Source organism: Pecten maximus, chromosome 19, assembly GCF_902652985.1.
Source record: "Pecten maximus chromosome 19, xPecMax1.1, whole genome shotgun sequence".
Taxonomy (NCBI): Eukaryota; Metazoa; Mollusca; class Bivalvia; order Pectinida; family Pectinidae; genus Pecten; species Pecten maximus.
The window spans coordinates 21487799-21509501 of NC_047033.1; the positions used below are offsets into that span (position 1 = coordinate 21487799).

Consider the following 21703-nt stretch of genomic DNA (forward strand, 5'->3'; position numbering starts at 1 on the left):
TTTCGGAACAAATTATATACATGTTTTCTATAATGTGCTGTGGGCTGGAGGCCTTAAATGCATTATAAAACAAAAAGTAGAAAAAAGAAAGTTTGGACAATAATTTTAGTGTTAGACTACAATAATTTAACGAAAAAACAATCAAGTAATCTTTAATTGTTGTAATATTTTGTTTAACGTTAATTGTTTTACATCGTCATCAATATTTGACATTGGTATAAAAAATGAAATAGATTTTAACACTTATTGGGCAAAAAATGCATTTCCCGATGCGAAATGTGAATTCCATCTTCCCGTATTTTATTCACATGACAGGGTAATATTTACATGCATTTGCAGGGCAAATACCGATACACTCCGAGTAAAATGTTCCGAATTATGATTACCCTATTCCTACGCGCTTCAACAATTTTCACCTTATTTAGTTTATTGTTTGCAGTAATTTTTGCAAATTATGTTTATATCCATGGCCATACAATTTCTACATTGGTATTATGCATCAAGAAATTATATGTTTTTGGACACTTACATATCTAAAATAAATGTTAAATCTGTCGTATTCATATATATCTATTAGGAATGTGGTAAAGTTCACTCCCATCGCCATATTGTTACCTCTCTCATGTCGCCGGTTGACTCACTTCCTGGGTGAAAGTTTGCTGCAGACTCAAGTCTTAGACTAATTCGAAACCTAAAATGGCTGGAAGGCTTCCAGCGGTTGTCATAGATAATGGCACGGGGTATGAATTCATATTATGTTTTGTATCGCCAACAAAATCAAAACGCAAAACCCGAAAATTGTCTGGGTGGGCGGACCGCACGGGTGCTTGTAATGTGGGACAGTGATATTTTGGTCCCCGGCATTCAAGTTTGCATGAATGTCATTTGCTCGATCCACTCTTGTTGTATACCATAACGTGTAATGAATAATCCTTCCCTGTATTGCTACAACTCCTTATATCACGTGATTTAGACAGCCTATACGATTTCCAGTGTTGTCTACAACAGGAAATAAAAGCTTGACAATCCACCCATTTTCACTTCCGTGTTCGAGTCGCACACTGTACACCTCGATAGTACACATTCATTGTATGTCTACTGTCATTTGGCCGACGAGCTTAAATAAGGCGTGGTCGAGTATAGTGCTAAAATGTCGCTTGGTCCTAGTTTTAAAAGTCCCACAGGGACCCCGGCCGTTATCATTGACAATGGTACAGGGTAGGTCATCTTTTCTTTTTACACTTCTGCCAGTTTCTTTATATTTTACTGTTATATATATTTTTCTGTAATATAAGTTTAAGGCAGGAAGTAGATTCTGAACTTGTTTGTCGCGTTCTACATTGTCAATATATTATCTACATGACATGATCTTCAGTTAAATGTAAATCTTATAAGAATATTTTTTGTTATTTATTGTTTGTTTTATAATTCTGAAACAAATATGAGAAGGAATGAGCTTCAGAGTCTGATGCAGATTGTCAATGGGCTTGTTAATAAACAGAAAATGAACTTTTGCGTTATTCCTTCCTGTCAATACAGTAGGTACATACCACATTTCCAGTTATCAGCCAGGTTGTTTCTTTGTGTGATTCTAGAGGAGATCCAATCCTTTGTCTTAAAAATTGTGATAGATTATCAATTATAAACGGTTTTCTAAATTTAGCACAGAATTGCCCTTTTGTCAAAAATTTATGTGCATCTCGTGTACACTTATAACCTGTCTTAGCATTTGTTATCAAAATTTTTGATACTAATTAACACAAATAAAGCATTTAACAGTAATTTATTTGAATCTCATTTATCTCTTGCAAGCAACCAATTAATATATTGGTAAAATATAAGATCAACTACTTCTTGGTTTGGTAATATTAAAAAATATGCAAAGCAAATCTTGAGAACACTTTCAGAAATTTTGATTATTTGTTTTTTCATAGATGGTTGGTTGTGTGTTTTATTTTGACTAATTTTCAATTATTTCGATCATTCATGATTGGTCCAGCTACTACTAATCAGAACTGAAATTTATAATTATGAAATAACCTGTCTATTCATGTGAATATTCCCCAGTCACTCTGTTATCTTTAGTCGAGACCCTGTTGTGATTCCATCTATGCCAACTTGTGATTAATGTTAAATTAATTTGTGATTTGGTCACTATTGAATTTATTTTGAAATTGTTTGTTATAAATACTTTTAAGATCTCGGTAACTGTGAAAGTTTTCCTGATATGGTAAAACCATGCTTTGTCATAAAATGCATTATCATGATTTATATGGTTCTGTTGATATAGTTGGAGATAAATCGACTAATCATTTTACTAAAAACGAAAAAACTTAACAGAAGGGAACATGGTTTTTGTAAGACTACAATGTACTGAAAAATGAAGTAACATGCACATCAATTGAGAAAAAAATACCCTATGATTTAACATAACTGCTTCCTGTTTCTAAAGATATATCTTGTTACAGCTACACAAAGATGGGGTATGCTGGTAATACAGAACCACAGTGGATTATCCCGTCAGCAATTGGTGTGAAAGAGTCTGCCACTGTGGGTGACCGGTCAATCCAGAGGCTAGGAAAGGGGGTGGAAGACCTGGATTTCTACATTGGGGATGAAGCTCTCAGCACTCCTTCATATTCTGTGAAGGTTTGTTGTAACTTGCAGCCTTATAGAAATATGCAAGAGTATAAAAATCCACTTGCCCAAAGTCCGTGGCTAGACTGGCTACCAAACATTCAGCTTGGGCTAGTGAAAATTCCAGCTAATCTAACCCAGGGCTATGGTCTTCCCATGACGTTTCAGCAGACAGAGAAACATAAATTTGTTTCTGATCATAGGGGTAGTCAAAACACAGTTCAAAATCACAAAATTCTTGGCATTAATCTTGCCTAAGTATATATCAAAATAATATGAGTCATTTGTGTCAAATTAATCATTCAAGACCTCCTGTTATCATAATTATTATCATAGCTTTTCACATGTATGCTAAAAGTTCAAGTAGACTGCAACATAAATTACTTAAAAAGTCCATATAAACAACCAAATGAGCAGTCTTTGTTACAAAATCAATATGTTTTAATTTACATAGGAATGGTGGCTTAGAATTGAGTCCATCTCCCAGAAAGTCAGCAACAATTTTTTAATCAGAAATGAGATACGTAGTTTTGGGAAATGATATTATAGATAACAGAAAAGATTCATTTTTCAAATGGAAACTGATAGCCATGTATCATGTACATGTATATATCATAGGGGAGCCTTGCTGATTATTTATTCTTTAGTCAATTTTTAGTTCGGCAAGTTGATTTTAAGTGTCTACTACCTGTTACATTTTAGGTGACCTGGCAACAGTTTTGTTTTGAGTATACAAGATATTTTTGTTACCCAGTAAATGAAAAAAGCAATTTAATGTTATCCTATGAACTTTCTATCCTCAAATTCGAAAAGCATAAATTAGTGTTACTCAATAGCTAGCAGAAATTTACTCAAATTGTGTTAAAGGTTCTCATTGTTTTTCATTGCATGGAACAACAAAGCTATTGTCTGAAAAGTGATGAAGGTAAGAAATCATGTTACCTGTTAATTAAAATCAATTTGTATTTGAACTTAACAATATTTTGTTCTTGTATGCAGTGGCCTATTAGACATGGTGTTGTCGAGGACTGGGATCTGATGGAGAGATTCATGGAACAGGCAATCTTCAAATATCTACGGTCAGAACCAGAAGATCATTTCTTCCTCCTTGTAAGTGAAATAAGTAACTATGATAACTAAACAAATCTCCATTATTTTCTTGGCATAAACTTATATTACAAATCCTGTAACAAAAATATTTTGACTAGTCTTAATTTCTCCAAAAAAATTCCCATTTATCCATTGATTCTGTCCAGAAAAATTAGTGACAGACTTCCATTTAGAGTAGGATATTGCTATTTATCACATACCTATGTAATCTTACAATAGTGATACAACAAATTTCGGTGGATGTTTTCTGTTGGTTTGTATCACACATGTGTGATACAAGATGTTGTATCACCATACTAGCCGGAACTACTTTTAAGGGGAATTCCCTTTTCCATGAAACTAAAAATAGAAAGTTCATTGGAAGAAATAAAGTGACACTGTATCTTACAACATTGATTAAAAATTATAAAAACATTTTTTTTTAAATAAATGCATTTAATTACAAATAAAAATCAATTACTTGAATATTTTAAATGTACGTTTATTTCTCTTAAATAAATATTGTCCTCCTGACATTTCTGTCGTCTGCTAGAGTCTGTTTGACAGCTCATAGTCTATCATCACAACATGGAACTTTCGGACGTTAACTTTGAAATTCTTCATGATATTATATTTGATGAAGTGGATAACGAGGAAGGGTTTGTAAAAGACGAAGAAAATCACATTGTTCCTTCACAGCAGCCCGTACAAACATCTAACCCCTCATTACCTGCGTCTTCTCTCCAAGTTATGCCTGTCCCCCCCCCTCCCCCCACCAACGCCCGTCCCCCAAACAATGACAACACCGTCTGATCATGTATCTACAACTGCTCCCGAGCGTTCATTCACATTAGGGATAACAGACTTGCGTGATTATATAATGAGTAAAAGAAAATCCGCAGTCTCTACTCAACACTGTGTGGTATCATAATACAAAATTGTTGGGGTTCAGGGTGTGCGACGAAAACAGGCAATTAAAATGGGGGGATCTTGAACTGAAAACTGACGAAAACGGCCAAGAATATTTGGAATTTAATGAAAGATCAACAAAAACTCGTGGAGGCAATTCAACTCACCAGAGGTCATTTAATCCAAAACTTTTTGTAAATCCCGAGAATTCATCCAGATGTCCAATCAAATAATTTAAACTTTACGCGAAACACAGGCCACACGAAATGAACGCTGCAGAATATCCCTTTTATCTTGCTGTCAATCACAACGAGAACGGTAAACGTTGGTTTAAAAATCAGCCAATGGGGAAAAATAAGCTTTCTGATATGATGAAAACCATGGCAAACAATGCCGGCCTTGTTGGAAAAAAGACCAACCAATCCCTCCGAAAAACTCTGTGCACAAAACTTTTGCATTCTGGCGTAGCATCGACAACAATCATGCAGTTGAGTGGTCATAAAAATGTCAACAGTGTGAATATTATTATGCAGTGGCATCCATGCAGCAGCAACGAGAAATGTGCGAACTTCTACAAAATGTCCCGAAACATCTTTGTCAACAAAGTCTGTCCGATCGACAATTTCTCGTAGTGAAGTGGCAAAGAGAAATATCCAGTTATGAAAACGCGGTCGAACCAGTTAAAAATCCAATGCCAAGGTCATCTGAAGATTGTCAAAATCTTGCCACGGGAATGTTTTCTGGGGCAAATATTACTGGCGGCACATTTAACATTTCCTTTCAAATATCTTCCCATTCTTCCTCTCAAGTTATATCTCCTCCTAGGAAATATCGTAGAATCCTACGAATCACTGACGATGACGATGACTCGGTGTGACATGTCACTTGTTTTTGTGAATGAATTGTACGCGCTGTGATGTAGTCGCTCAACGACAGCCCATCAGCTATATGTCTAGGTATGGAGAATGTGTTTGATGCCATCGATATATAGGTTTAATTTGATTATTTTACTATATCCATGCTTAACTAATGCTAAATCAAATTAAACTAAACAGTATTTGTAAAGTTTGCTGCTTGAAGTAAACGATGTTGTATTTTAAATCATAATTAAATGCCGAACACTTTCACTGACAGTTGGGAGAATTTATTAAAATATATCTGATTGAAAATAAATGATTTTGCATCAATTAGTGCTGTGATTTTCCTTTACATTTTCAGTTTGAAAACAGAAGGGAGTTAATATCAGTACAAAAATATTGATCAAGTGTAAACTGCCTAGATCTGTCAACTAGGCCTACACTTTTAATCAGTTGACGAACTATAATGATGACGAGTTGACGATATGACGATTTTTTTTCTTCATTGAAAACGAAAATAATACATAGTGATGTGACGCCACTTGAAACCGCAAATGGATTCCATAATTAAGGAAAGTTGTAATTAATAAAGGTATGTGATAAAAGCAAAACCACCCATATGTGTTGATCTGTCGAGTCGGATCGCCGGAGTTTCTTGCGCGGAGGAAAATATCACGACTGTGCGGAGCACACGAGTGATATTTTTCCTCCGCGCAAGAAACGCCATATAGGATTAATAAGTTGGTTCTCGGGCCAATTTATCAAAAGATAATGTAGGGAGATATTTTTTTGATATAAATATATCATTTTTGTGTTTTTGTTTGTTTGTTTACCCACTGAAATTAGTCTTTGTTTATTTAGGACAAAACTGTTTACGATCAATTCAATGATTCAGAGCCTGGCCAGATCACAAAATCATATACCGTAAATGTCAAATCAAAGGATCAGTACATGATAGCATGATGGAATCTAATCGTTTATCTTATAAAAGTTAGAAAATTGGCACATCTATTGGTGCTTGTGGTTATTTATGATGTTTACACTGCTCATGCTGTATCTTCCCCGACAGACAATATACAGAATCTGGATTATTTGTGATAAGATTTACTGCAGTGGCTACTCGCACTTGGAATTCCGAATATGAAAATCCAAAATGATTATTGATCCAGCTTGTTTTGTTTTTATAATCTTCAGCTATTCAGCTTTTTTAAATGTTTTTATGTGATATATACACAAAGATATGAATCATTTGTATTACATAAACAATACAAAATAATTGTAGATTAACAAAATGTATACCAATTGCTTTTTTAACCTTTACAACTTTTTGTTGTTTTGATATAATATGATTAATATATCCAATAGATATCAAATCCATATAACATAATAAATATCTCCAATAAATATCAATATCCATCATAACTTTCAAAATTAATTTATTGCTTTAAGATTGAGTAAAAATGTTGAAACTTTTTTGTCAATAATGTTATTGGTTATGAATATATGTATAACTCAGGTATCTTCGAATATTGACCTTTAAATCTGTTAAAACTAGTATACGTGCATCAGTCTGGGGGATATCACATAAATATGCGAGAGTTTAATTCACCAACATATATTATTGAGGCGTCCTGTCAAATTTCGTATTCAGGTTCAGATTGATTACTCGTATTTGATTGTTCCTGTGTAGTATGGTAAAGTGATGTCCTGCATGCCTCACCCTATATTTCCTTACCCCAGACATTTGTTTACAGGATATTAGACATGACACACTTTCAACAGAAATGACCAGACACTCCTTTATTTGCAGTACGTATTGTGTATCGTTTTAGCATATCGCAATGCGTATCTTATCATTTTGACCTTTCGAATACCCAGGCCTATTAATTAGTACTAGTTGGTTTTAAACACATAAATGCAAATTTTAAACTAATTAAGTCAGATCTTGTGTTTGTCATGTTTGGCATTCTTTGAGTTTGTTGACAAACATCCCTGTCCCAATGGACTTGGGCCCATCCTTAATAGAACTGTATATTTCCCCCATTGTATATTCTGTGATAGTATTATTGTTGATCCTTTCCGAATCTGCTCGGATATCAAAAGCTTGGATTTTGACAGTTGATGTTTGTTATCTCTTTTTTTTTCAAAAGAAGTGGAGGAATATTTCTCAAACTTCACATGTTGGTTCCCTTTGATCTTTCGTTGTGCTAATTATATTTTGGATCAATATGATTGCGAAAACAAAATGGTCGACATACAACTATCTTGGATTTTGACAGTTTAAATTTGTTATAGATATATTTCCAAAAGTTCTTCTTAGATCTTTTTTAGACTTCATATATAGGTTCCACTTGTTATCAAATGATTTAGAGGAAGAGGGGTGAAAGTAGAGAAAAGATATGTGTTTCATTGGACCTATAAAGATCATTCGAATCGGAACACAAAGATCCCTCTAGTATCTCTAGTTTTTTCTCGTTTGTTTCAGACGGAACCACCACTCAACACTCCAGAAAACAGAGAATATACAGCAGAAATTATGTTTGAGTCTTTCAATGTGCCCGGTTTATATATAGCAGTACAGGTAAGATGGATGGTCAAGGTGCTACACATTACAGTGCCCTTACATAAAGGTTGATCTGACCTCTTTATTACTTTGAATGAGTTAATTAATTTAATTATCAATTTGCTAGAAATTTTAAAATGTCATCGTGGCTTACATATCATCACTGATTTTAGTATTGGTACCAGTTTGATATCCACCAAGCAGAAAACAGTAAGCTTGAGCAGCCAAGATTTACAATTGATTATCTACATATTTGTATTATAACAATGATTACTGATGTCTGATGCCATTAGTGTACTGATTGAACCGTTTGTTAAAATGAAGTGACTGGTTTTAGGCTGTGTTAGCTCTAGCTGCATCTTGGACGTCTCGACAAGTAGGCGAGAGAACATTAACAGGAACTGTGATTGACTCTGGAGATGGTGTTACACACGTTATACCAGTGGTAAGAAGAATTCATTGAAAATTAAACAAAATCAGACGAGGAAAACTATTATAACTACTGTATGAAAAAAAATATATATGTACATGTATATATGAATTAAGTTGCAAACTTGAAAGGTTTCTTTTATTAGGTATTTGGTGCTATTTTTTAGTATGATCTTGAAAACAAAATGGATGACAGATGGATATCTTGGAATTTGATTATTGAACTTTGTTCTCACTATTTCTTGAAAATACTGGAGCGAGGAATATTTCTTAAATTTTACACTTATCAAATGCATTAAAATGGCATTGTGATTTGATATCCTCATAAGTTTCTGAAATTTTAGTAGAAGTATTTTGCACTCATCACTTATACTTATTTGACTTGTAGGCAGAAGGCTACGTCATTGGAAGCTGCATCAAACACATCCCTATTGCTGGACGGGACATCACATACTTTATACAACAACTGTTGAGAGAAAGAGAAGTGGGGATACCGCCAGAACAATCCTTAGAAACGGCAAAAGCAATAAAGGTACTGAGCTGATTTCTTTGAAATTTCCAGTGTGTGTCAATATTTTTAGACTTATAGGTATTTTCTTTTGTAGTACCCATAAGTCTTTATGATTTTGAATTCTGTTTGACTCAAAAGATTCCTAGAACTTTTCAAGTTTTTGCCTGAAGAAACTTAATGTTACAAATCATGTTTTATTGGACATGGAAATCAATCAAATAATATTGATATGTCATGTAATATGTCCATGGAGCCAACACCAAAAACATGACTCTTAAAGTAGCACAGACTTATTAAAGGACAATGAAATAGCATTTGTCAGTATTTTTCTTGAACTGCAATAGATAAGGGAATACATCTTAACAGGCTTATTGTCAGGTAAATAATTTACTGTATGTATCCCCGGGAATACATCTTAACAGGCTTATTGTCAGGTAAATAATGTACTGTATGTATCGCTGGTAATACATCTTAACGGGCTTATTGTCAGGTAAATAATGTACTGTATGTATCCCCGGGAATACATCTTAACGGGCTTATTGTCAGGTAAATAATGTACTGTATGTATCCCCGGGAATACATCTTAACAGGCTTATTGTCAGGTAAATAATGTACTGTATGTATCGCTGGTAATACATCTTAACGGGCTTATTGTCAGGTAAATAATGTACTGTATGTATCCCCGGGAATACATCTTAACGGGCTTATTGTCAGGTAAATAATGTACTGTATGTATCGCTGGTAATACATCTTAACAGGCTTATTGTCAGGTAAATAATGTACTGTATGTATCCCCGGGAATACATCTTAACGGGCTTATTGTCAGGTAAATAATGTACTGTATGTATCCCCGGGAATACATCTTAACGGGCTTATTGTCAGGTAAATAATGTACTGTATGTATCTCCGGGAATACATCTTAATGGGCTTATTGTCAGGTAAATAATGTACTGTACATGTATGTATCACTGGTAATACATCTTAACAGGCTTATTGTCAGGTAAATAATGTACTGTATGTATCACTGGTAATACATCTTAACAGGCTTATTGTCAGGTAAATAATGTACTGTATGTATCCCCGGGAATACATCTTAACGGGCTTATTGTCAGGTAAATAATGTACTGTATGTATCGCTGCGAATACATCTTAACGGGCTTATTGTCAGGTAAATAATGTACTGTATGTATCCCTGCTTATATGAGGATAAATATATTGGAATCAGTTTTGTCCTAAAATTTTAAATTTGTCGAAAGTTTTAGTCCTTATGTGAAACATATACATGATGTGATTAAACTTTGGAAGTCAATATTTAAGAAAATTGATCGAATGTTAATAAATATTACCAACTACTGATAATAAAGTATGTGAATGATATAGCTTTAATCTGCGTTCTGAAACACTCGGATATAAATATTATCTTTTGAAGTTGATAAAGGTTATTATTACCTTATCTATCTTCGGGGAATATCTTTGTATCAGCCAGAGTCGTTTGAGAATGAAGACAAAATATCCAAGTAATTCTTGAAAGGTAAATGTTCAATTATTTCTTTCTTCACAGGAGAAATATTCTTACGTTTGTCCAGACATTGCTAAAGAGTTTGCGAAATATGACAAAGATCCCAGCAAATGGATGAAACGACACGAAAGCATCAACAGCATCACAAAGCAGATATTTGGTGTGGATGTGGGCTATGAAAGGTTCCTTGGACCAGAAATCTTCTTCCATCCAGAGGTATGACTAATTTAGGATTAGATCGTAGAAATGTCTCATCACTGAGAGAGATAGATTCTTCCATGGTCTATCGTTTGGTAATATGGTTTTAACCCCTCCTCCTCCCCCCAATTACGAGATATGTCAGTAAAATATCCCAGTGAAGTACTCCAGAAATAATAAAAATATATGCATTTGGGTGCAAGTCTGTGACAGTGTATCTTATATGGTGCTGCTTAATTAAATCACATCTTTAAGAGGATTTTGGAGTCATTTTGTTTTGTTGGATAAATATTTTACTGGAATAGCCCCAGTATTGAGGTTTTACTAGGAATCTTAACTCTAGGATCGAGGTCTTCTGATTAAGGAGTGATTATTATTTCTTAATTTGTATATTGAGCAATAATGTATTTATACAAAGCTGTAATACATCCATTCTTGTTTCAATCAACAGGAATTGTTATTCCCCTCTTTTACCGAATCGGGGTATGTTGATTTCGGTTTGTCCGTCTGTCTATCACACTTCATTTCAATGCAATAACAGAAACAAATATTATCAGATTTTCTGGAATTTGGTAACAACATTAAATGCATAATTGACTGGGAAGTTGCATTGTGAATTTTCGCTTACGTTATTTGGCAGAGATATGGCCCCCTTGATTAATGAAAAATGTGATTTTTGGCTGATTCTGTGCAATTATGGCAACAAATATGATCAGATTACTCCCTCACGAAAGGGAAGAAAGTGGGGATATAAGTTCTGCAAATTAGCTTGTTTTGCTACTTGGATTATTTGAGTAATCACTAAATTTCGCTGAAAAATTGAATGTACTCTGGTTCAAAACCATGAAGTTTTGCTTCATAAATTATGTGATAATATGATATAATATATATTAATTATTAAGGTTAATTATTACTTATCACTTAAATATGCTTTTTCTTTCATATACAGTTTTCCAATCCCGATTTCATTACACCTATCTCAGAGGTAGTTGACACAGTGATCCAGCACTGCCCAATAGATGTTCGGAGGGGTTTGTATAAGGTAAGTACTGCCCAATAGATGTTCAGAGGGGTTTGTATAAGGTAAGAAAAAAATGGTACTTAAATCAGGATTTATCGTTTTATGGTTGAGCCAGTTATATAGATATAATGTACACAAATGAATGGCATCAGACAACCATGTGCTTACCTGTTGTGTCCTGTCAGATTTGCATACTGACATTTATGTAAGTAAAACAATTATGACAGAAATATATATAACTAATTACTTCCCATTGTTACAGGTAATAGGGCAATATATTAGTGGCTAATTTGACATAGCCATCCTGAGGTTTGTTCTCCTTTCTCCCACTTTTTGGGGATCAAAAGAATTATATAAACACTTGAGAACAATGGCACGCCAATTATAGTCTGTTCTGGGAATGTGGATATGTACAGGTAGATATTTACCTGTATTATCACATTATCAAGTCATACTACATGTACTATATATATCACAATATATCCTTTTATTATATTAAAGTTGGCTGTCAATGTTTCTGTATTGTTTATATATTTCATTTTTTTTATTTTTTTATTTTTTCTATTTATTTATTTTTGTAATAATGATATTTTCCAGATTCAACTAACCAATAAAATTTCAAAGCATAACACAAAATTCTGAAGCATATGGCAATCATAATATTAGGAGAAAGAAAGATAGTATAATTCAATACTTGCATGTATACAGACAATACACTTATTCAGAACATTTACATCATTGTACATGATATGTGCCTGAAGTGAAAATGCTAAAATAAAAAGCATTCTTATAATATCTAACACTAGACATTGACTGATTAAAAATTAAACGAAACACAATTATCTAATAATAAGTAGCAGTTAATAATAATTGTTTACATGTTTACAAGGAATACTTGGCATATACACTTGGCACTGGACAATGGATGGTAGATTATTCTTAAAATTTTAATATGCATACACAACTAATAAAATAGCTGTAGTTATTTTGTCCTGGGGTCCTGTATGTGTCCATTGTAGGCAATGTTCTTGTACCGAGGAAATTTCATCTGAATCTGCATTTGCCTTGTCATTGGTTGACAGGGAATAGTGATAGACATAGCCATCCTGATGTTTGTATACTTACAAATCAGACAGCTTAAACACGTATCTCAATAGTTTAATCCAACAATGATATGTATCAAATGTAATGATGAAAAATGATATTAATGAAAACCTGAAGATACTCTTTTATAGGGTGATCAATCGCTAAACACTAAGGAAAATGAAGAAATATTCATTTCTGTGCAGAATTTCATTTGTTACAGTAAAAGATTTTAATAATGTCAACATTTTGATTATTTTTCAAACACCACTGAGGTTACATCAAATTTTCCAGAATTTAAAGTATCAAATATGTAATCAGCTGGAGTTTTTGTTGAGAAATTAATTTGTCCATCTCATTTTTGTGTGTAAATGTCCATGATTTAACGCCGTAATAGTGTTTTAGGAAAGGAATTAGTATAAGCTTTTAGCTTGTTTTCCAATCCTTTATATATATATATACAATTTGTAATCATTTAAGTTAATTAGTATCAGGAAAATACCAGCGATATTTAGCCATGTTGATAAGGGTTATCGGATAGTAGTAAATGGCTAGATGTGATTTTGTTTCGCATTTTTAATCATTTCAAACAGTGAAATATCTATAATATATATACGTTGTTGTACTATAGCTGCCTCTGAAATCTAGTTGATGAAAATGGTATATGGTATGTAAAAATTGATTAAATAGTAACGAAATGAGATGAATTCAAAGTTTGTTTAAAATAGAGGTAAAAACCATGTAATGTCGGAGAATACAGGTAAAATCCAGGTAATGTTGGAGAACTCGGGTAAAATCCAGGTAATGTGGGAGAACACAGGTAAAATCCAGGTAATGTGGGAGAACACAGGTAAAATCCAGGTAATGTGGGAGAAATATTTCAAATCATTCTTATGTACTAAATAGGGGGGTGGGGGTTTTATATCCACGCAATGAATGAAGTTTAGGTTGGGGAAGGGGTTGAGGTTATGCTGGAATCATTTGGATAGTAGTAAATGGCCTGATGTGATTTCGGAGAACACAGGTAAAATCCAGGTAAGGTGGGAGAACACCGGTAAAATCCAGGTAAGGTATATATGAAGCAGACTATAATGACTGTCACAACATACCTGTCCCTATGTTATTTTTAAAAAGTGGGAGAAAGGAGAACACACTGCTGATGTAGTGGCTTCCCAAGTAAGCATGGCCGCCAGGGCAGTTGAGTAATTAAGTTAGGATCTGGTGGTTATTTAGAGACTTTTTTTTACACAAATAGCAACACATGGCAATGATTTCAAGTGTCTTATAAGAAATTCTTAGCAACTTACAGAAATAGATAACCTACTGCTGTCCAAATTAGGGAGGTGTCCATTATATACATGATATTTTTAATTATAGTGATTTTCAGTGGGAATTCTTGGAAATTTGATGAAATAACTTGATAGTTATGGAATGACACTTTTAATTTTTTGTCCTCAGAATATTGTACTTTCTGGAGGCTCAACGATGTTCAAAGACTTTGGTAAAAAGTTACAACGAGACGTGAAGCGAGTTGTGGACCACAGATTAAAACTTAGCGAGGAACTAAGTGGAGGGCGGATAAAGGTGAGAATTTGTCTCCGACACCAAGATGCCATTCTTCAGCAGTTGTCCATACAAAAACCAAAATCTTATTCAAAATCTATGAAGCAAGGGCAAGGTGTAAGCCAAAAATATACATTTGCATGGAGACCCTTGAAAAAGTACAAAGAAAATAAGATCAGGTGCTCTGGGAGAGGAAGTATCTCCTGCTTCATCAACGACGCAGTCATACCAATCCAAGTCACATAGACGACACTGTCATACCAATCCAAGTCACATAGACGACACTGTCATACCAATCCAAGTCACATAGACGACACTGTCATACCAATCCAAGTCACATAGACGATGCAGTCATACCAATCCAAGTCACATAGACGACGCAGTCATACCAATCCAAGTCACATAGACGACGCAGTCATACAAATCCAAGTCACATAGACGACGCAGTCATACCAATCCAAGTCACATAGACGACACTGTCATACCAATCCAAGTCACATAGACGACACTGTCATACCAATCCAAGTCACATAGGCGATGCAGTCATACCAATCCAAGTCACATAGACGACGCAGTCATACCAATCCAAGTCACATAGACGACGCAGTCATACCAATCCAAGTCACATAGACGACGCAGTCATACCAATCCAAGTCACATAGACGACGCAGTCATACAAATCCAAGTCACATAGACGACGCAGTCATACCAATCCAAGTCACATAGACGACGCAGTCATACCAATCCAAGTCACATAGACGACACTGTCATACCAATCCAAGTCACATAGACGACGCAGTCATACAAATCCAAGTCACATAGACGACGCAGTCATACAAATCCAAGTCACATAGACGATGCAGTCATACCAATCCAAGTCACATAGACGACACTGTCATACCAATCCAAGTCACATCGACGACACTGTCATATCAATCCAAGTCACATCGACGACACTGTCATACCAATCCAAGTCACATAGACGACACTGTCATATCAATCCAAGTCACATCGATGACGCAGTCATATCAATCCAAGTCACATCGACGACACTGTCATATCAATCCAAGTCATATAGACGACGCAGTCATACCAATCCAAGTCACATAGACGACGCTGTCATACCAATCCAAGTCACATTCTCAAAATATTTACGCACATCACACATCTCAAACTTCACATCACACACCTCTAACTTCACATCACACACCTCTAACTTCACATCACACACCTCTAACTTCACATCACACACCTCTAACTTCACATCACACACCTCTAACTTCACATCACACACCTCTAACTTCACATCACACACATCTAACTTCACATCACACACCTCTAACTTCACATCACACACCTCTAACTTCACATCACACACCTCTAACTTCACATCACACACATCTAACTTCACATCACACACCTCTAACTTCACATCACACACCTCTAACTTCACATCACACACCTCTAACTTCACATCACACACCTCTAACTTCACATCACACACCTCTAACTTCATGTCACATTTCAGCTTCACTAACAAAAGAACATAGAACATTTTCAGATAAGAAGTTTGTTTTTGTTAGTTTTGGTAATCCCCTGTCTTTAGATAACTTGTAATATTAATATTAGATAGTTCACTGTTTATTATAACGTTGGTGATATTTCTGAACTTTGTTGATTTTTTTTTCTTTTTTACAATTTCAGCCCAAACCAATCAATGTAAATGTGGTGACGCACCATATGCAGAGATATGCAGTATGGTTTGGTGGAAGTATGTTAGCCTCAACTGTAAGTTCCCTTTATCTTATCATCTCATTAATTATAAATTTAAATAATTGAACCTCTGAAGTTTTCCTTAAATTCCTTAAAATATAATTCTAATAATTATATTACCAGAACAAGAACTTAGTTTCGGCACAAAATTAGTGTTTATTAATGAGAACAGTTTTGTGAATATGGACTGTTGGGCTGTCCGTCCTCTGTTAGATGTTGGGCTGTCTGTCCTCTGTTAGATGTTGGGCTGTCTGTCCTCTGTTAGATGTTGGGCTGTCTGTCCTCTGTTAGATGTTGAGCTGTCTGTCCTCTGTTAGATGTTGGGCTGTCTGTCCTCTGTTAGATGTTGGGCTGTCTGTCCTCTGTTAGATGTTGGGCTGTCCGTTATATTCTGGACCATAACATTACATAGCTAACATGGTTTAAGTCTGTTAGAAATGGATTCAGCTTTGCACCATTGTTTTCTCCTTTGTGTCTTGCCCAAGTTGTTAGAATATTTAACTGGACAGAATATGATATTAACAGACATATCAGGCAGGTAAAATATTTAACTGGACAGAATATGGTATTACCAGACATATCAGACAGGTAGAATATTTAACTGGACAGAATATGGTATTACCAGACATATCAGGTAGGTATTGTGCAGATTCAAATCCTACAGCCATTGTCCTTCTACAGAAAGTTCTGACCTTAATTAACTATATCATCAATTTGTTGCTATTGTGATGTTGTAGATGATTTCACATTATTGTTTCAATAGTGATAAAAGTCATGTCACAGGCAAAACATACCTGTCTGGTGTCTGTAAAGAAATTTACCTGTCTGGTGTCTGTAAAGAAATTTACCTACCTGGTGTCTGAATGAAAATTACCTGTCTGGTGTCTGTAAAGAAATTAACCTGTCTGGTGTCTGAATGAAAATTACCTGTCTGGTGTCTGTAAAGAAACTTACCTGTCTGGTGTCTGAATGAAAATTACCTGTCTGGTGTCGGTAAAGAAACTTACCTGTCTGGTGTCTGAATGAAAATTACCTGTCTGGTGTCGGTAAAGAAACTTACCTGTCTGGTGTCTGTAAAGAAATTAACCTGTCTGGTGTCTGTAAAGAAATTTACCTGTCTGGACAGAAATTAACTTTGAGCCTTTTAAATTTGCATATGTATTCCCTTGTGAATATGAATTTTGCAAAAAATAGAATCCTACACTTGTGTAAAATGCATGTAATATGGAAATTATATTACTTGTTAATTTATATATCTAAAGCTAAAGGTTTAATTGTTTGATACATATATACTACATTGACATGAGTGGAAGATCTTGTGTTCTTTATGAAAATGACAAGGTCTTTTAGGTCTTACCTTGATAAAAAATCTAAATAAAATAAAATAATCTTTATTGTGATTTTGCTTTTTCAGCCTGAATTTTACCAAGTGTGCCACACAAAAGCCGATTATGATGAATACGGCCCCAGCATATGCAGACATAACCCTGTTTTTGGTACCATGTCCTAACCATATCTGCCTCCTAGGAACAAATTGAATACAACTCATAGACTACAACACTTCGTATACAGACCAGGACTAAGGAATTGTTGGTGAATCCTAAAACAAAATCCGATGGCCATTTTCACTACTGCTGTTGTTGCTGCTGCGAGTTGATAGACTTTGCAGAGAATCTTGAACATAACAAAAATCATGATGCCTATTAATGGTATTAAAAATATTTCAACTAAATTGTTCAATTGTTGAATTATGCCTTGTGGGAAAAAAATGTTAAATGTTTTAAAACATGAAATATGTCCGATAAGTATGCATTTTAGATATTGTTTAAGACATATGTAAAACGTACTGGAAATTCAGGCTATTCCGTGGTATAGTTTGGATTCTGAAAACATGAAATGATCTTATCAAAGTTGAGATATTATAAAATATTGTGTTCAGTTTAGGGTTTCAATTGAATTTCATTTAGGTTACAATTATTTAGTATCCATAGAAATTCTGGATGTCCAGTGTTACGTGCTGGCCTTTGAAGTTGGAACTTTGCTCACAAAGAAGAATTCTATAAAGCATTGTATTGTCATAGCATGTTATGGTGCATTATGATGGGTACACATTGATCCAGATCGTACCACTCTCAAAATAAATCTTCAAACAACTTGTTAGAATTAACAAAAATGTTTTTCCTAAACTCAACCATGTTTTTTCATAGTTAAGGGTACTCCAGCCACCTTACAGGTTTCCACAGCTAGATAAATTTGACAAATGTCTCGTGGTTGGCATGAAATATTGATTAAGAAGAGCTATTGTATGCATGGCTTATCGGCAGGTGTAGGATATTTTGTCAGGTCAAAACTGTCATGACTAACAGGGCTTCCATTGACCCTAACCTTAAGGGATTTCAGAATTTAAGTCCAGAAATCTAAATGGTAAAACATTTTCAAGTAAATGTGTACCTTCCAACCTAAATAAATGTGTACCTTCCAACCTGAGTCAAACTTCATTTTGGGAGAGAAAAACACACCACATAAGGGTCTCCTGGAAGCCTTGACAAATCTGTGATTATATTTGGTGCATTTTTTCACTACTTAACATAGTCTTACTTCAATACAATTTGTAACCTCTGTGATCATGCTGATGTAAATTTTCAGTTAATAGAACAAGAAGTGTTTATCTTTTCAAGACTTTACAAATTTGTAGAATAAGGACACCTCAAATTCTGATATGATTTGTCCATTAACAAATTCCTTTTAGATAAATTAACAAAAAGAAAAGTTTTCTATCATTATGATTTTGATGTGATGGTGATACTGTTTAGATTTATTTTATCCTTAGCCAAAAATAGTAAAATGTACTTTTGCATTATTTCTGATAAAGATAGAAGTATTAATTATAGGTTTTCTTTAAATTACATGTACTTATATTTACAGATAAATATTTAATGTGAAAATTGAGTCTTTTAAACAATAATGATGATTGTTTGAAAATGGTTTGAAGAACTTAGCAATCATATGCTGTGTTTTAGGTATCTTTTTTGCTTTGATTAATTACTAGAGGCACAAATCAACAGCTTGAATATCGTGTGTTAACATGTAATAATTGCTGTAGTATGTACCAAGTTTGATATGTTTCAAGTACTAGTGGATGGAAAGTGTTGTAGTATACACATTTCCCAAATTACGACATTCCAAATTTTAGTGCCATTGGGAAATAAGATAGTGCTGTTTAATCCGAGTTGTCAGTCCTTTGATAGAAAAGTAGGATTTATTGTATAACAGGACTGATGTATTTAAAATAGGAGATCCCATGTAAGAGGGAAAGATTGGATTCTTGTCAAAGACAAACTTGAGTATTGTTATATGACAATACTGGCCCCAGTTTCATCAACATTTTCCTTGGGAAGCATTTTAGTATTGGAATTACTAAAAGGAACTTTCCTTAAACTCATATAATGCTTTCCTATGAAAAATCTTGAGGAATTCCTTTAAGTTTGGGAATGTTGGTGAAAATAGGGTCTTACTACTTTATATGGGCTGGTTCCCATTTCAGTTCAAACTTCTGACAAATTAAATGAATTATCCACGACAAAGGGACATTGAATGTGGAAAATTTTTCAAAGACGTATATTTTTCTGTTTTAAATTTGTTCTTTGCTATCAGGTAGTTGTTTATAAGTCTTATGTTGCATTCAGTCTCATGAGGAATCCGTTAAAGTATTTGAGGTAGATCATACAAAGGAGGACATATCTTTGTAACCATCATTTAATATACCACAAGATTTCTATCTTAAAAATTATATTATTTTATTTCATATCATATTTATGTTTAGCATTATATTTTTTTAGCACAAAAACTCCATTGTAATTATGCTGTTAAATTTACCCACTACGATGTCCTAGTATATAAAAAAGGATGGCTTATTATATTTGTGATGTCGTATGACGTCCTGTAAGAATTCCGATAGGATCTATAAATAGAGAAGAATAATTTCAATACTGTATTGCAAAAATCAATTTTTGCATAAAATCCTAGATTATGTGATTAAAACATCTTCGAATTGTTATTTTTGGCTTGAGATTGTTGAATTTCACCTAGAAATTGTCATTTTATGTAGCTTTGTTCACAAAAATGTCATTTTTCATTTACAGTGGCCCTGTGCACTAAAATGAAAACTTCCAAAATAACAAATTAACGATGATGAATGGTATTGAGAAGTGTAACAACTATATATTTCTTCTTCTGCCTTTATTTAACATTTTGGAGAAGTTAGGATGGTCTTGTTAAGAAAGGATTGTTTGTAATATTGTGACATTGAGAAAAATGAAACGGTCTTCACATTTCCTATGACTAGAGTATAGACTTTACACAAGGTGAATGTGCAAGTTTGTTCATCAATATTTGTTATCAAAGCCTCTGTGTTTTTGCTTATATAATTACAAATATGAATCTTTAATAAGTTCATCTTCATAATCCCGATGGGTTTATCTCCATCAAAGTTGCCAAGTCATGTCAACAATTCATAAATAAATAATGTAATAAACATCTAAAACGTGAACCAACCTTGCGTGTGCATAGTTACATCCCAAGATGATAAACAGATGTTTTTTTTTTCCGCTGCCAATTCATGGTGTTTTTTTTTGACTCTGTAAGACATGGATGTGATTTTACTCAATCCTTATCTTTGCCTTAATGGCAGCAACCAGTACGCCTGGTCTACTTTTGGCTTCTGAAGACTTCCGACATATTTTTGTTATTTTGTCCTAATTTATATGTTACAAAAAACATAGAGGCTTTAAACAGACTCGGTGTGAAATGTAAATGATATAGGTTATCTTGTATTGCTCGGAATGAAGTGAGGATACATTTTAATTATTGGTCTGGATCCCACAGAAAAATTAAGTGTCAATTATCAAAAATTGTTTTTGTTCTCTTGAAAAGGTGGTGTTTCCAAAATGGAGTTCTGTGACCTTGATAACATTGTTTAAAAAAAATTCAAATACACAAAGGTGATGATAAAAAGTTCCATGTTGGAAGTTTTCTACCATAGTAATATATAACAAAATATGACATTGGTGTGCTGTTAATTTATACTGTATTAATTCTCCTGTAAATTTTTTTTCACTACTATTTTTTAAGTTTCAGTACATAGTGACATATTTCTAATTAAAAAAAAAATAGATAATTTATTTGAACTTTTTCTTTTCCTCCATGTTCTTTTTCCAAATGTAAAAATAGAAATCGGATGCAAATATGTCAATTTGTTTTAAGATAGTACTTGTTAATGTATCACCTCTTTTCTGAAACAAATATGAAAAGGAATTATTAATGTACAGTGTATAATATTAATATATATGGACTTAAAAAACGTTTTGTTTTTGTTACACTAAGTGTTGCGAATAAGCCAACTTTTAACACACAAGGTGGGGAATTCTGCTAATATTAACATCATATTAAAACTAGGATACATGTATCGGACAACTGGAAGATTGTATAGTGTACAAACTACATTGGTAATATTTGATACAAAATGATATGTAAATAAATAAATGATAATAAA

The 21703-nt window shown here is 33.8% G+C and overlaps 1 protein-coding gene across 2 annotated transcripts; it reads left to right on the forward strand.

The window, feature by feature from the left end:
- The first annotated feature begins 600 nt into the window (after positions 1–600).
- On the forward strand, positions 601–21703 carry LOC117317656 (actin-related protein 3). Of its 2 annotated transcripts, none has more exons than XM_033872523.1 (11): positions 601–740; positions 2469–2649; positions 3637–3747; positions 7978–8073; positions 8393–8500; positions 8873–9016; positions 10557–10730; positions 11662–11754; positions 14275–14400; positions 16084–16167; positions 17567–21703. In XM_033872523.1, the coding sequence occupies exons 1-11, from the start codon at positions 697–699 to the stop codon at positions 17660–17662; spliced, it is 1257 nt and encodes a 418-aa protein (XP_033728414.1). In that variant the 5' UTR covers positions 601–696; the 3' UTR covers positions 17663–21703. The 2 variants fall into 2 exon arrangements, with proteins under 2 accessions (XP_033728414.1, XP_033728413.1); XM_033872522.1 differs by lacking the exon at positions 601–740 and adding an exon at positions 1026–1218.